The sequence below is a fragment of the Kryptolebias marmoratus genome, linkage group LG10 (genome assembly GCF_001649575.2).
Source record: "Kryptolebias marmoratus isolate JLee-2015 linkage group LG10, ASM164957v2, whole genome shotgun sequence".
In the NCBI taxonomy this organism is placed as follows: Eukaryota; Metazoa; Chordata; class Actinopteri; order Cyprinodontiformes; family Rivulidae; genus Kryptolebias; species Kryptolebias marmoratus.
Genome location: NC_051439.1, coordinates 11,345,586 through 11,359,755, shown reverse-complemented (window position 1 = coordinate 11,359,755; position 14,170 = coordinate 11,345,586). Strand labels below are relative to the sequence as shown.

The window sequence follows — 14,170 nt, the reverse complement described above, 5'->3', positions numbered from 1 at the left end:
GCATTATGCCTTTAGTTATTTGGGTTATTAGCAGTATTTATATTCTTTTACCAGTAATATTTAAGGTCACAAGTCTGTACCTTTATTATTTTGTGGACTGGGAGCTTTAAAGTGTGAGAACCACTGATTTAGACAACTTAAACTCCCTTCAACATGTCAAAAGTTCTGCCTCGGGTCTACTTTTTATTGTATCTTTTGTATTTACCAAAGTTTAGCTCATGTTTTCTTCTTTCAGCTGGGATCTCGGCTCCTGTAGGAAACTGAACATGTCACCAAGTCACTCTGGGACTCCAGCCTCTTGTCTCACGCTTCAGGTGCCAAGAAAACCTGAGCGCTGGTTTATGTAATCCCTGTCGTCCCATTCAAGGCCCAAATAAACAGCTGACAGGTTGCTTATCAAGCGTTCATGTATTTCTCATCGGGATTCTTTCCAACAAATGATCAAAAATCTGTTGAAACACAATGAAGATGGAAAATTATCAATTGAGCTTCTTTTGCGTAACAAGATTTTTATTATCTAACACAACAAAGCTCTATCAGCAGTACTTTTGTTGAGGTTCTGTTACCTGGAAGGGTTTCAGGGTGAACAACAAAAAAAAATGTAAAGAATGGAAATAATTTGAAGGTGGGCGTGAAAAATCCAGACTTCTGTTTTGATGAGGTTATTAGTAAATGTTGAAATGTCCCTTTAATGTCTGTCGTCTGAAAGTGAACATCAGATATTCTCTGTGTCCTCAGCTCAAAGCAAAGCTGGAAATGTTAGCAATTACCACTGACCTAGCCTGACATTATACAACCCACAAACACACACACCCACACACACATCCCAGTATGTCTTACAGTGATGGCGAATGGATTCCCCAAGAACCAAGGCTAATTAGCTCCCTTATTATGAGCCCCTCCTGGACTGATCTCTGCTGGGTACAACAAAGTAATGAGAGCAAGAAATATAGAAAGTGCGTGTGTGTGTGTGTGTGTGTGAGAGAGAGAGAGAGAGAGAGAGAGAGAGAGAGAGAAAGATTTCTCTTTCCAGAAATAGTAATAATAAGAATAAACATTTGCAATAGGGTTAAATGATAAATAATTCTCTGCATGACGTTTTACAGCAATGTCTTAATTTTTACTCAAACCAAAGATCTTTGCTGCACGATAACATTATTATTTCATTTCCCTCAGTTCTTCTTCACCTGTCAGGGGTCAGGATGTTTTGTCTGACTGGTGTTCTGATCCATTTAACAATATCTTGTAGCTGTTCCTTTAGCAGCACTAACACCGAGCTCAAGTTTGATTTGAGAAAACTCTGATTTACAGAGTTTGTAATCAGCTCAATGACAGCAAGGCTTCCGGTTCTGGTGGCCGCAAACCAAGCCCATATCATCAACCCTCCACTACCGTGTTTAACAGCTGCTATAAGGTGTTTGTGCTGATATGCGACGTTTGATTTTCTCCAAACATGCCACATCGTGGCCATCCCGCTCCCCTTTTTCTTAAATATCGTTGCGGTTCTTGGAGATGCAGCTTTATGAGTCCCAGCTATGTGTGCCCTTCAGTCAAGTCATGAACTTTAACATCCTGCGGCCTGTAAAGACTGCAGCTCTCGGAGCGCTTGCAGTTTTTCTGAGGACTGAATGGTCTGAGCTCAAGACAAACTTTCTGGTATGTCCACATTTGGGAAGATTGGCAATGATCTTAAATATATTTTTTTTAATCATGATGAATTCCAGTTTTCATTTTATTTTGTTTTCAAATGGCCTTACGGCATTACGATTCCCAGGAGCTGCTCCTCTGAGGTAATTGTAAATCTTGTTTTTTTTTCTCGTTTAATAAAAAAATTCCTGGATATTTTCTTTCCTAAAATAAACCAGCAGCCTAATTACTAGAAAGAAATCTAAGAAGTACTAATATCTTTTAAACAACTTTAAGGAAGGTCAAATAGTTGAAAGAAGGTACTGTCAAAAAGCCCGAAAGCAAGAGCAACACAATGAAAATATGTGCTGCAGGTCATAAAAACGGCTCTTATCTGTTGTTTATGTGTCTGCGCTGCTGTGTTTTAGATGTTTGGGGATGGAGTGATGCTGATGGAGGAATTGGTTACAGGTGGAGCTCCCTTAAGTTGTAGTTTTACCCTTCGGGGTCCATTAAAACAAAGGTGTTTTAATTATTTTAAGCAGAGAGTCCCTTAAAGGTGTATTTTCTCTGTAGAACCTCTCAGTTTAACTCACATTGAACCCAGGAGAGACTTCTTGTTGCTGAAGGTTTTACTCTGCTACATATCCTCATGTTTATTTTTTATTATTTTCAGTTTTTAGTCTTTTTTAAGTTAATTAAAATCATGTAGAACAGGGGAATTTGTGAGTCCACTATTTTAAAAAGCTGGAATTTACCTCTGAAAGTTGGAAACTTAGGAAACCTGGGTTGTGATTATCTGTAAAGCTAAGCATGTGTTTCATTTGATTCATTAAAACAGTAAAATCAAGCGGCTGGGAGTAATTCCTGGACCAAATACTAAACACTCCGGAGGCTCAGCTGGATGCCGAGCGGCCGGACTCATCGGGACACTTAAACCCCCGTTTAATAAATAGAAACAGATATTTTCAAGAAGGAATGCAAAGGCAAAGTGACTAAGAAAAGTACTCGGAAACAGGCGCGCTTCTTCGGTTCTGTAACACCGAAAGGGGGTTTTTAAACTTTGCCTCATCTGTCTGTGCTGATTCATAAATCTTCAGCACCTCACAGGATCTCACAGCTCGGAGGTGTAATTTTTAGCTGAATGGTATTAAATGTTCCTCACTGGACGGCGGTCGATGTTAGAGTGTTAATGTTTAGATTTTTTCAGAATTCTGTCGACACTTTATTTGATTTAACAAACACGCCGGCCCGTAGCTAAAGGATCCTCATTTCAGAGGTTGGTTTTCTTTAATACTTTCCCTAATATTGGCTTTAGAACTTCACTTCACGTCTGTGTCTCTTATTTCTTCCTACAGTAACATTAACATTAAATTTAACATGTGCTTTTTGAAAAACTGGTTGTTTGAGGGCTAGTTTCAACTTCAATTCAAACAACTTTCTTCGTCCCCTAGGGGAAATTTGAAGATGTAGAAAATAGCTCCACACACATAAAGATAAACGCAGTCGTTGCTTCCTAAGAGTTTTAAAGCTTTGTGTTAAATTTGTCTTGTAAGAAACAGAGATAACAGTATAAAAGTATAAAAAGATGCAATAAAAGATTTTGAAAAACATGGATTTCAGGAAGTGTCGTGTGCAGTTCTTAATTGGCTGAATGTCAGTGGAGCTCCACACCAAGGGGTGGGGAGTTAAGGAGCTGGACAGCCCTGTGGACAAATGTCCCCCTCCTTTGAGTCCTGCAAAGGGGACGGATGGGAGCCGCTCCTTGAAGATGGACGTGCGACTCGGCCTGAAGAATCCTGCGAGCTGATTTAAAGCAGATAAAACACAGTTCAAAATATTAAATGATCCATTATTAGTGGGATTACACTTCTGTGTTTTTTAATTCAAGTGAACAATACCAGGAGTATAATGAGTGAAGGAAAAGGCTCAAAGTAAGCATTTGGAAACAAAAATAACTTCCGGATCAGTTCATTCTTGCTCCATATCTCGAACATGTGTTGTTACCAGCAAAGATATTAAATGTTATGTTTACAGCACAAAAATAATTCTTAGATAAACGCACGCTTTGTCTAAACAAACCCTGCACGTCCGCTGTTCTTTCATTCATAAAGCTGGCCTGAAGGGACATATTTTATTTATACTCTGGGAACAGCTGAATCGGGATTATTAAAGATGCGTTCCAGCCGTGCTGTTAATCCCCGTCAAACGTGGCGAGCTCGGCTCTCATTGGCTACCAAACCAGCATCTCCGAGAGCCAGAGTTAGCCAGCTCTGTTCCTGTTTTTCCTTTCATTGGCAAGTTTTCCCACTTTTCCCTGATATTTGAAGACATTTCACATATGAGGGAGATTCCCCGATGAGCCCTTCAGCTCAGAAGAAGACATCCTTAGAAGCAAACTCGGTCCTTATACAATAAACTTGGACCATTTTTTTCCTCTGGTTGCAGCTCCACGTTTAAGATCATTAATATTAGATTGCTAAAGATTTGAGATTCCAGACAAATAGTTATAAATTTAACTAACCTGACTCTTTAAAATGACTTAATGAAGTTAATCCTAATAAGACATTTGTTCCGATTGGCAGAGTGAGCAAACGCAAAACCACAGCTTGTCTTTGTGGATCCAATTGCTCATTTATTAACCGTTTGACGGGAAAAACTTCATAAAAACTGAACTGAATTTGTGCTTTTATTATCATATTCACTTAAACACCAGCAGGAGACATGAGTAGTTCGTCACGGTGCCACAACTTGATCAAAACGGGACAGGTACTGTCTTCTCAGAGCAAAAATAAATGTAATTTATGAGAGCTCGAAAATCTTTATGAAATCCAGCTTGAGGCCAGGTGGCCTTTTCAAGACGCCATCTTGGGAGAAGCTCTCGAATCTAATTGAAAGATTTCTCTTTTCCTCCCCCTTAAAAGATCTTAATACGTCATTTACAGGACAAATGTTTCAAATTCCACTTCAGTTTTTAAAACCAGTAAAGTTAAAGAAAACATAAGCACATCTGAAACGAACAAAAAACTCGATCCAAAGTGCTTCCTGGTTCGGTTCGTGCAAAAGCAGCTTGAATGGAGTAATTAATTGAAACAGAAGGAGCTGCTGGGGGGACTCAGATCTCTGTGATTTTCTTTCTTTTTTTTTTTTAAATAAAGAAACCTCATGATTTATGGAAGACGGCCACGTTTAGGCCACAGTTGCATGTGGGGCTCACAGTCGAGCTGGTATCAGTTTCTCGGAGCTGTGGGGCTTCCAGGCCGCCTTTTTAAAGAGATCTTCCATCGCCTGCGACAACGCTGTCTACACTGAGAGCGAGGAAAAACGCCGTGCGCGGCTCCACTTACGGGGGCACAATTTACTCTGCATCACAAAGCAATCATCTTTAAAGGGCAAACCCGCTGATGAGGCCCAAACTCTTCAGGCGGGCCGAAAATAGAAACGGCGGAGTGAATTCAATTGAGCTGTGGGCACTCGTGTGGAGCTGTCGCCATTGTGAGTCAGAAGTGTGAGGTTTTTGTGTCTCCATGACGCAGCAGTGGGACGAGGAGGAGTGGAGGGAAGCGTGGGAGACCGCTGGGGAAGGGTGGGCGGCTGGGAGCAGCAGATGCAGCTTTTGTGTTTCCCCCGGACCCTTGTCGTCCACTCGGCTTCATTCGGCCGGTTGTTGCTACAATACAACGCTGGAGGACGGGCCCTTCCGAGCAGACGAACGCACGAAACCCGCTCCGTTTTCTCTCTCCATTTGTTGGCCTCTGGGCTGAAAGGTCGTGACCCCGTCGGATCAGCAGAAGCTGAGCAGAAGCTGTTTGTGCTTCACATAATATAAAGCTGTCAGGGTTAAAAACAAACAACAACAAAACTCTAAAACCCTGCAGTCACGTGAAGATAAAGGGAGCAGTTCTGAACCCAAACTTGCATGGCTGACGAGAAGGACAGGGTGAATTTGGAAGCTGTTTCGATCATTATAAATCTCAGTCTTTGGTATTTCCTTTGGGCTTTGCAAAGCTGGACGTCGTTCAGTCCAGAAAAAACATTTTTCCTATAAAAAAACATAAATAGCTTTACGACACAGGTACAACAGCAGCCAGAATTCAAATTATAAACGCATTTATTTGTCCAAAAGATGTCCTCGTTGGATTGTCCCTTTAAAGATACGCTCCTCAAACGTGCTCATCTTCAGCTATAGGTTAAAAAAAATCTGATTAAAGATTTTTTTGGACGTTTTGCAGAGACCAAGTAAACAACAGGCTTCTGAGCACAAATATGTCAAACACCCACTATTATTCAAGAAAAAGACGCACAAACTGACAGCTAAAGCTTTGTTTTCAATCTCTTTCTGGTCTCTGTTTATTTGTAGTCATTTGAGGGTGTGTGTGTGTGTGTGAGTTGTGTGTGTGTTTTGTTGTTGATTTGCGTCCCTTTTCCTTGTTGTTTGCTTCATCATTTTCCAGTCTCTTTGTGATCCTTGACAACATTTTGTGACTTAAAAATCACAAAATGAGTGTTTTTCTGGTTGATTTTTTGCACGTTGGCGTCTGTCTTTTCTAAAAAAAAAACCCAACTTTTTGTGGTTTAAAACTGTCTGTGTTGTTAGTTTGAGCCATTTTGTAAACGTGGACACTGAAATACTTCATCCCTGAGTATTTCCTCCCATGATTCGCCTTCAGTACTGATTATTTCCAAAGAAATAAGGAACTTTAGTTTGTGTCGAGTAAACTCCAGGCTCAGTAGTTTTACTTTGAAAGAGTAATGCTAACGCAGGACTTTCTGCAGCGGGCCACAAATGAGGCATTTCCACCATTAGCCGTCGCCTCCTGCCACACGCTGTGTTACACTTGAGCTCTGAGACCGATGGCTGCAGGAATCATCCGTCTTCCCCCCCACCCCGGTCTGTTTCTACTCAGCCACAGCTCGCATCCTCGCCGCCGCAGCAGGGCTTGGCTCAGGTGTCAGGCAGATTAATCAAAAGCAAAAAAAGCCTAAAAAAGCCCCTGTCAAATGAGGTCTCTCACCACAAAAGCATTTCCTCTGATCAGGTAACAGATGACTGGGACGCATGGGAGACGGGGCTCCTGGTGAGGAGCTCTGGGGACCTGGAGGGGACACTGATGGACAGGTCTGAGGTGATCAAGATGGAGAGGCGACGCTGGCCGACGCTCCACCTGTTGGGACTGAGAGCGAGATGTTCGTGGGATTTCACCCAGGAGCTGAAAGAGGCTCGTCTTTAGGTTGACTCCTTATTTCAAGTAGTCACTTCAAAGCTTTCTCCACATTTCCCATTCGAGTACCTCAGAGGTCGAGGTCAGTAAATATCTAAACCTTGCCTGGGGAGTCTCTAAAAGGGAAAAAGCTTGAGGTTCTCTCATCTTGTTTTGTTCCCAAAGAATCTCTCAGCAACATCTCACTCAAAGGAGGGCCTTAGCCTGCTTTTTCAAAAGTACTCCAACAAGTGCTGCGGTGAGGAGAAATGTGCCAATGTCACTTTGAACTGAGAGGCTTTCTGTGTTCGCCGCGAAGCCCCATTAGCCGAGCCCTCCACAGACGTCTTCCTGCAGCTAAAATAGGTAGATGGATCCGTGGAGGTGAGCGGGGGGACAAAGTAGGCCAAGGACTCGCTCGGAAAATAGACTGAGAGTCACAGAGGGGCCGGCTCATCCTGGGAAAGCACAGGAAATGGGGGGGGGGGGGGGAGAGAATGTGGGTTAACTATAATCCTGGAAATTATGAGCTCACATGGTGCGTGTGACGAGTCTGTAGTTCTTATCAGACTACGACTGTTTGGAGAAAAACAAACGTTTGTTTGCATTTAGACAGGTGTGAAGTCTCGTCCTTTTTTTTGCTTTTGTCTCGCACTCAGAAGCCCAATAACAAGGATTTACACAAAAGATAAAAGTATCTTCTTTGAATGTTACGTAACCATTTTGTTCTGAAATGAAAGTACGAGTTTTAAACATACAGTTTTTTAAAACGCAAGTCATGTATGCATCATATGTTTCACTGAGTTACAGCTAAACAGATTTTAATAGTTAAGAAAACTGGAAAATTCACATTTTTTGTGAAATATGCTGAGTGCTGAATGGCTTTGATGAAAGTGAGTTGTTAAAGCTGAAAGGAAAAAGAAGCAAAACGCTGCCTAAAAGCTAAAAGTAACAAAAGACCAGCTAGAAGCTAAAAGCAGCGAATGGATAATGTTAAAAACAGAATGACAGCTAAAAGTAGCTCAAGGAGACAGAAATAGTGCAAGTTTGCTGAAGCAGATTTCAAAGAGAATTAAAAAAATATTGTTCTAATATTAAGGGGAAATGTTTGCAAAAGAAGTTGAATATCTTAAAAAGTATAAAAGTTGTAAAAACACACAGGCGCCCGTCTCCTGAACCAGCTGGATGTTGTGATATAAGAACAGCTGAAATATCACCAAGTCTGTGAAAAAGACTGCAAACCCTCCCCCCCAAACAAACAGGGAAACGAGCGTGAACGCTGAATCAGCTGAGGGCTGTGAACAAAAAAACAAGCAAATATTAAAAATGAAGACAGAATGCCGATTTCAAAACAATAATAATAATATTTTTATTAGTTGGAAGAAAATTGTTTTATCTTTTAACAAGCCTCAAAATGTCTGGAACCGTTTTTTTTAAGTTTTTTTGCACCTTCGCTGGAATTAATGTCTCATGATCCGACAGCTCAGTTTAACCCTTTTGTTTTGCTACAGATCCACGCTGCTGCAAATATACACAGAGTGCTGTTTGACACCGTGATCCTAAGCCTTCCATAAAGAAAAAAGGACAAACATGGAGCATAAATATATGCTGTAAGTCCTTCATGTGCAGATGTGGAAGCCGTCTGAGCTTCTCCGTGCAGATTTAGGCTTGTTGAACAGCCCAAACAATCCTTCCTGAAGCCCACATCACTGCTTCCCAAAGCCTCTCTGGAGGCTCGCTGGTTTTAGACCCAATCATGTTCCTGACCTGTTACTAATTAACCTAATTAGCTGCAAGATGAACCAGATTTCTTCCTCCTATTCTGTCCCTCATCATTTGAAGTTTACTAATGAGGTTAAAACACAACAGAGTTTAGGAGTCACATCTACAGTAACCTTTGCACGGAAGAGGAAAAACGTCACTTTATTTGAAGGTAAAAAATAAAATCAAATTTAAAAAAACAAAACAAACAATGACTTGTTTTCTTTGCTTGCGCTGCCCCCGTGTGGTAGCATTTTGTCAACGCACGCTGGTCACTTAAAAGACAATTTCAAAACATCTGCACATCTTTTTATTTACAGGTATTTGCATAACAAAAACAAACACACACACACACACACACAGGTGGTGCTGAAGGAGGGCTCAGTTCTACAAAAGATACACTCACGCAAAACTACAGCCAAAGTAAAAAAAAACAACCAGTTCCCCTTCGATGACGCGGCAGGTAGCGTGGCGTCTTTTATCTCCGCTACTGAGACGCGACCTGTATGGTTCAACACACGTATCGTATCTGCTCCTCGTCGCTTCGTCACGCAAGAGAATGAATAAGTGAAAGGTGTCTAGCGAGAAAAATGCTCTAAACTCCATAAACCTGTAAGTATTTCCCTTTATAAAGGCTTCTCAGCATCAAACCTGTGGCACTTGGAACGACTAAGGAATGAAATTAGGCTTGCAGACACAAACAGGATTTCCTCTAAGGTGACTACTGGAATATTAATCCTTATAATTTTGACTCGCACAGATTTAACCTAACGTTTGGTTAAAACAGAATAAAGAACGACACAATTTAGATTCTTCGCCAAACAAAAGAATTGCTTTGCCGCTGCCTTGGTTTACACTCGACTTGAACCGTCAGCAGATTTGACGTGAAGGGGGAATGTGTGTTTTGAAACGATTCGTACAAGCCTGTGTTTGTTGAGAACAACGATGGGTGACTTACACGACACACAGCTCACTCCTAAACCACATGACTAAAACAAAACAAAAAAACACTCACTCCTTTTCAGTTTGGGTTTTACATTTGAATCTTTTCACTCGATTACATCCGTATTTATGTTACAAAATAAAATTTAAAAAAAGAACAGGCAAAAGAGGCGGATGATCCCATGCACGACTGCGCACTCGGTGCAGAAATGCTGAAGTTAAAAGCAACAAACTGAGGGTTGTTTTCCTTGTAAAAAGCTACGGCGCGTCTCTGCTTGTACGCCGTTTCGTCTCTACACAGAATATGTTCAAGTTTGTTCGAGTTGTCTGTGTGACAGAAAACAAAATGAAAAAAAGACAACAAAACTCTTAAAAAGAAACTTATTTAATTAAAGTCCAAACCCTAAAGGAACTATGGCTTGAACGTCAACCTTATTCTTTTAAATGAAAAATCGCAGATTTACTTGGACTGAGAAACTGGGATTAAAACGTCTGCTGAGGGAAGAAACACGGTGACGTGTTTCAACTTGTCTGTTCGGCCTCAGACCGCTCCACCTCTGTGGATTTTGATTTTAAACGTCTGGGACAAGAGAGGCTTTCTTTTTTCTTCTGACTCTGGCAGACAGATACTGAAACTGAAGATCCATGGGTACGTAGTTCTAACAAATTTTTAAAAAAGCAACCGAAACTCTACACTTTTCTCTCGACTTACGTGGAGCAGCAGGATCGGGTTTTTACGACTAATAATTGAACTTGCTATTTCCTTCTCACAGTAGCGGTATCTTCTTTCTGCAGGACGAACTTTTTCCTCAAAGCTTCTGATATCAGAGTAGCCGAGTCCTCCTCTCTGAGCGACGTGCAGCCTCTAGTATACCTAAAGCGGACCACAAACACACATTTGTCACTAAAATGTTAAAAAAAAAATAGTAGTGTTTGTGGGTTTTCTTACAGCAGCGACTCTCACCTGTCTTTGCTCATTTTCATTTTGTTCATGTCCTTCAGGATGTCCATAACGTCAGCGAAACTGGTGGACTTGGACAGGGACACCGTGTCCTCCTCGGCCTCCCGGAAGTCCATGCTGGGCCTGTCCAGGTCGAAGGTCGCCGACGCCGTCATGGAGACGGGCGGCAGAGGGTCGGGGACCAGCTCTGACACGATAGAAACGACATCCTTCTCGTCTTCCTCTATCTCCTCCTCTTCTTCCTCCTCCTCCTCCGTGACGTCGCTGATGACGAAGGACGCCGGAGCCGCGGTGGCCGGCTGGTAGGAAGCGGTCTCGAACGGCGCCATGGAGAAACTCATGGTTGTGTCGTCTGGGGAGAGCAGATCCGGGGTCAGGGGGTTGGAGCCTGAAACAAAAGATTTAAAAAAATTAGAAATTTGATTTATTTTTTTTTTGCGTAAACAGAGCGAAGTTCGACACACATCCCTCCTCATGTTGGGTAAAAAAGACCAAACCTGTAAATTCCCTGAGATTTTTTTTTTAAGCCGATCTGTTTCAGTAGAAACACAACACACGTGACACTTTGTGTCTGTTTTGGTCAACATGTGATGATCCGACTGCCACAGAGCGGCACAGAGATAATCTTTAGCCACTGACCTACAAACTGGTGCCAAGTCACCTCAGTACCAGAGAGCTTAAAGAGATTCAGGTCAGCTGACTTGGCAGAAAGACAAACGGTCACATGAAGACACTGACTCGGTTAAAAATACACCAATAAAGCAACCTTAAATCAAAATGGCTCTGATTACTTTACAAGTATTAGTCTTTTTAATTAAAGTTTAAATTTCATTTCACTGCTGCAAGGTTTCATTTTCAAACCAACAGCAAAGGACGTCATAACGTCGCTTTGCAGAATGGAGGATGCATATATATTATTACATCACTATTTAGAAAGAAATATTCAATATTTATTCAATTTTTAGATAAAATAGGGATGCTTTGTCAAAGCAAAAACACTGGTTTCAACTGCAATTAGACATTGTTTTAATTAAAACTAAATAAAAAAGAGATAATAACCTATAAATACCATTAAAGTACTTTGGACAGCTCATCAGAGCGATCCCTCATTTACTGACAGACCATGCTCTTGTCTGCTCGAGTTACCAACCTGTATCGTTTGAGACAATCTTGGCGATCTGAGCCCGGAGTTTGCTGAGCTCGTCCTGCAGGGCGGTGGTGCGATTGAGGGCCGTCACCCCGGGCTTCCTGAGCCCCTCCATCCTCTTACCCTCACGGCGGAAGTTGGGCACAGAGGAGTTCCTATGGAGCACCAGGAGTGGCGTGGGCCGCCATTCGTGTTTCAAGGGGCGCGCGTCACTCCTAAAAACACAAGAGCGATTGGAGTCACCAAACAGCAACTTTTAGCCTTTTTTTATTATTGTGTTGAATGTCTCTGGTGACAAAGGCAATTTCTAAGTTCTGACTATCCCACTGCACTAATTCCTGGTTTTTAAAATGTTAAAATCTCAGTTTTCATTAGTATTTTACCACAAAAATACCACAGAACTGTAATATCACATCTCTGAATCAGTTCAGCGACACCGTTTGGTATTCTTGTAAGTTACCCATGAACATTTAATGAAATGAAACGCAAGAGCAAAGGTAAATGCTGAAAGATGAGTGATTTTGGACTGCTCCACAACCTTTACACCTCTCCCCTGGAGCAGACATACCTGACTCTGGCATACGTCTCCTCTTCATCTGCAACAATCCAGGCTATGTCCGCTAAAGACGGGACTGAAGGGCCGTCCATGGGCCGAAGAGAGGGCAAACCAGGCAGCTCCTAATACACAAAAATCACCTGTCATTATTGTTTTTTCAGCAGCAGATTTGTTGTTAAAACCAGGATGGTTAATGTACCTGGAAACGCGCTCGTTGTGGAGGTTTGAGCGGAAGAGTCGAACCTATTCTTCTCACAACGCTGCGGGTCGATCCATGAGGCTTATTCTGCCAGATGGGAATAACTTCCTGCAAAAACACAACACCACAACATGCACCCCTGGTAGGCTTTCCTTGCTTTACATCATGGTTTTCTCTACCTGAACAGCCCTGTGCATAATATTCAGTGACAAACAAACAGTGGTGTAAAGCAACACTTAAATGAGAAACTTACTGCTTCCGTTTCCATTATGGCGGTGGGTCACGTTCATTCGCCGGATGAGATGCACACCAGTGTTTGGTGCCTGGAGTTGTCTGAAGACGGAGCAGTTCAGTAAACAGATGGCATGTTAGTCTGTGTACCGATTCCTTAGATTAAAACGAGTAATTAGTAGAGGAGAAAAGGTTATGAGCTCTTCGTCATGATGTTTATCACAACCTAAAAAGGCATCTTGTTTTACACAGATTTCCGTTTTTTTTAGATGCTCTTGCCTGAACATTTTCAAGACATCTCAGACGTGTTCGATTTCAGCACCTGAAATTTTGTCTTTAGTATAATAAATGTTTTTTTATGTTTATTAAGTCCCAAATGTTTGAGAATGGGGCTAAAATTGCTCAAACCACAGATGATTATAAACTAGCTTTTCCTCACTTATTTCCAGAGCACACATTTTTGTTATTTCTACTAAATATAATCCAGTTTTGTAAAAACTGAAGTTTTGAGGACTACCTAACCCCTGCTGCCTGTACAAACACGAACAGTATGTTTCATATTGTCAGAAATGATCACTTCACAACAGCATATATGCTAAAATGCTTTATGTTTATTGGCTTATTCTGTATAATATTACAATTTATAGAAAAAAAACAAACCTAACTCCAACAAGCTTAATGAGTCAACTATTTTCAAGTTTTTAATCGTTAAATCAACACGGAAAGAGCCGTAAAAATCAATTGCTAACGAAGCTACTAGCTAGCTGCTCCGTATCCACGGATTATGGTCGCGCTGCACCCCGCAGTGACCTGTATTTCTGAGGATAGATAGGAAATGATTCTCCATATGAAAAAACAAACAAACCCTGATGCAAATACTTCATGAACCCTCCAGCTTACCAGTAGCCGGTATCTGTGATAACTAGCTTAGCAACGAGCGTAGTACACAGAGGGAGCGTCTGTTAGCTTTAGCGTCAACTACAAAAATGGCCCTCGGTTTGACCCTCCATTGTTCATTTTCCACCAACATCAAACCGCATGTTTTGCTTATCTTTCCAAACTCTTTTTAGCGCCGAATAAGTGTAACTTACCGTAGATTAAAATGGAACCCTAGAAAGTTAAAACACTTGAGTTACTGACTCTTCCCCTTGTCGTCTTTCACACTGTTGACGCTCATCGTCCTGTGATCTGATTGGCTGGAGCGCCGGGTCGAGGAGCGCCCCCTAAAGGTGAAGATGAGCGGTACCGAACGAAGTTACAGAAAAAAATGTGAGAATTAAATTTCTTCAAACGTCATACACAGTGCACACAACAAATACAAAGCGTACACAGTTAATTTTGGGGGAAGTATGCAGCACGAGCATAAAATAATCAATAAAAAGAAGCCTTAGATCAAGCCATTCATATAGATTTCCTCATAAGTGGACTGGACGAAGATGTGTGAAAAGACAAGATGGATCACTCCCGCTTACGTTCGTCTTCGTGTTTGTCACGCAGCCGACAGGGGAGGAGCGGGGGAGCTATCTTGACGTGACGATTCGGCGCA

At 41.7% G+C, this 14,170-nt stretch overlaps 1 protein-coding gene across 2 annotated transcripts; it reads right to left on the bottom strand.

The window, feature by feature from the left end:
- Nucleotides 1-8,875: 8,875 nt before the first annotated feature.
- Nucleotides 8,876-13,865, bottom strand: mtfr1l (mitochondrial fission regulator 1-like). Of its 2 annotated transcripts, none has more exons than XM_017409797.3 (7): nucleotides 13,716-13,865; nucleotides 12,647-12,726; nucleotides 12,394-12,501; nucleotides 12,207-12,316; nucleotides 11,642-11,853; nucleotides 10,495-10,879; nucleotides 8,876-10,404 (listed from the first exon to the last, which is right to left on the bottom strand). In XM_017409797.3, exons 2-7 carry the CDS (start codon nucleotides 12,659-12,661, stop codon nucleotides 10,287-10,289), a joined length of 948 nt encoding a protein of 315 aa, XP_017265286.1. In that variant the 5' UTR covers nucleotides 12,662-12,726; nucleotides 13,716-13,865; the 3' UTR covers nucleotides 8,876-10,286. The 2 variants fall into 2 exon arrangements, with proteins under 2 accessions (XP_017265286.1, XP_017265295.1); XM_017409806.3 differs by having other exon boundaries at nucleotides 12,647-12,780; nucleotides 13,716-13,834.
- Between the last annotated feature and the right edge of the window lie 305 nt (nucleotides 13,866-14,170).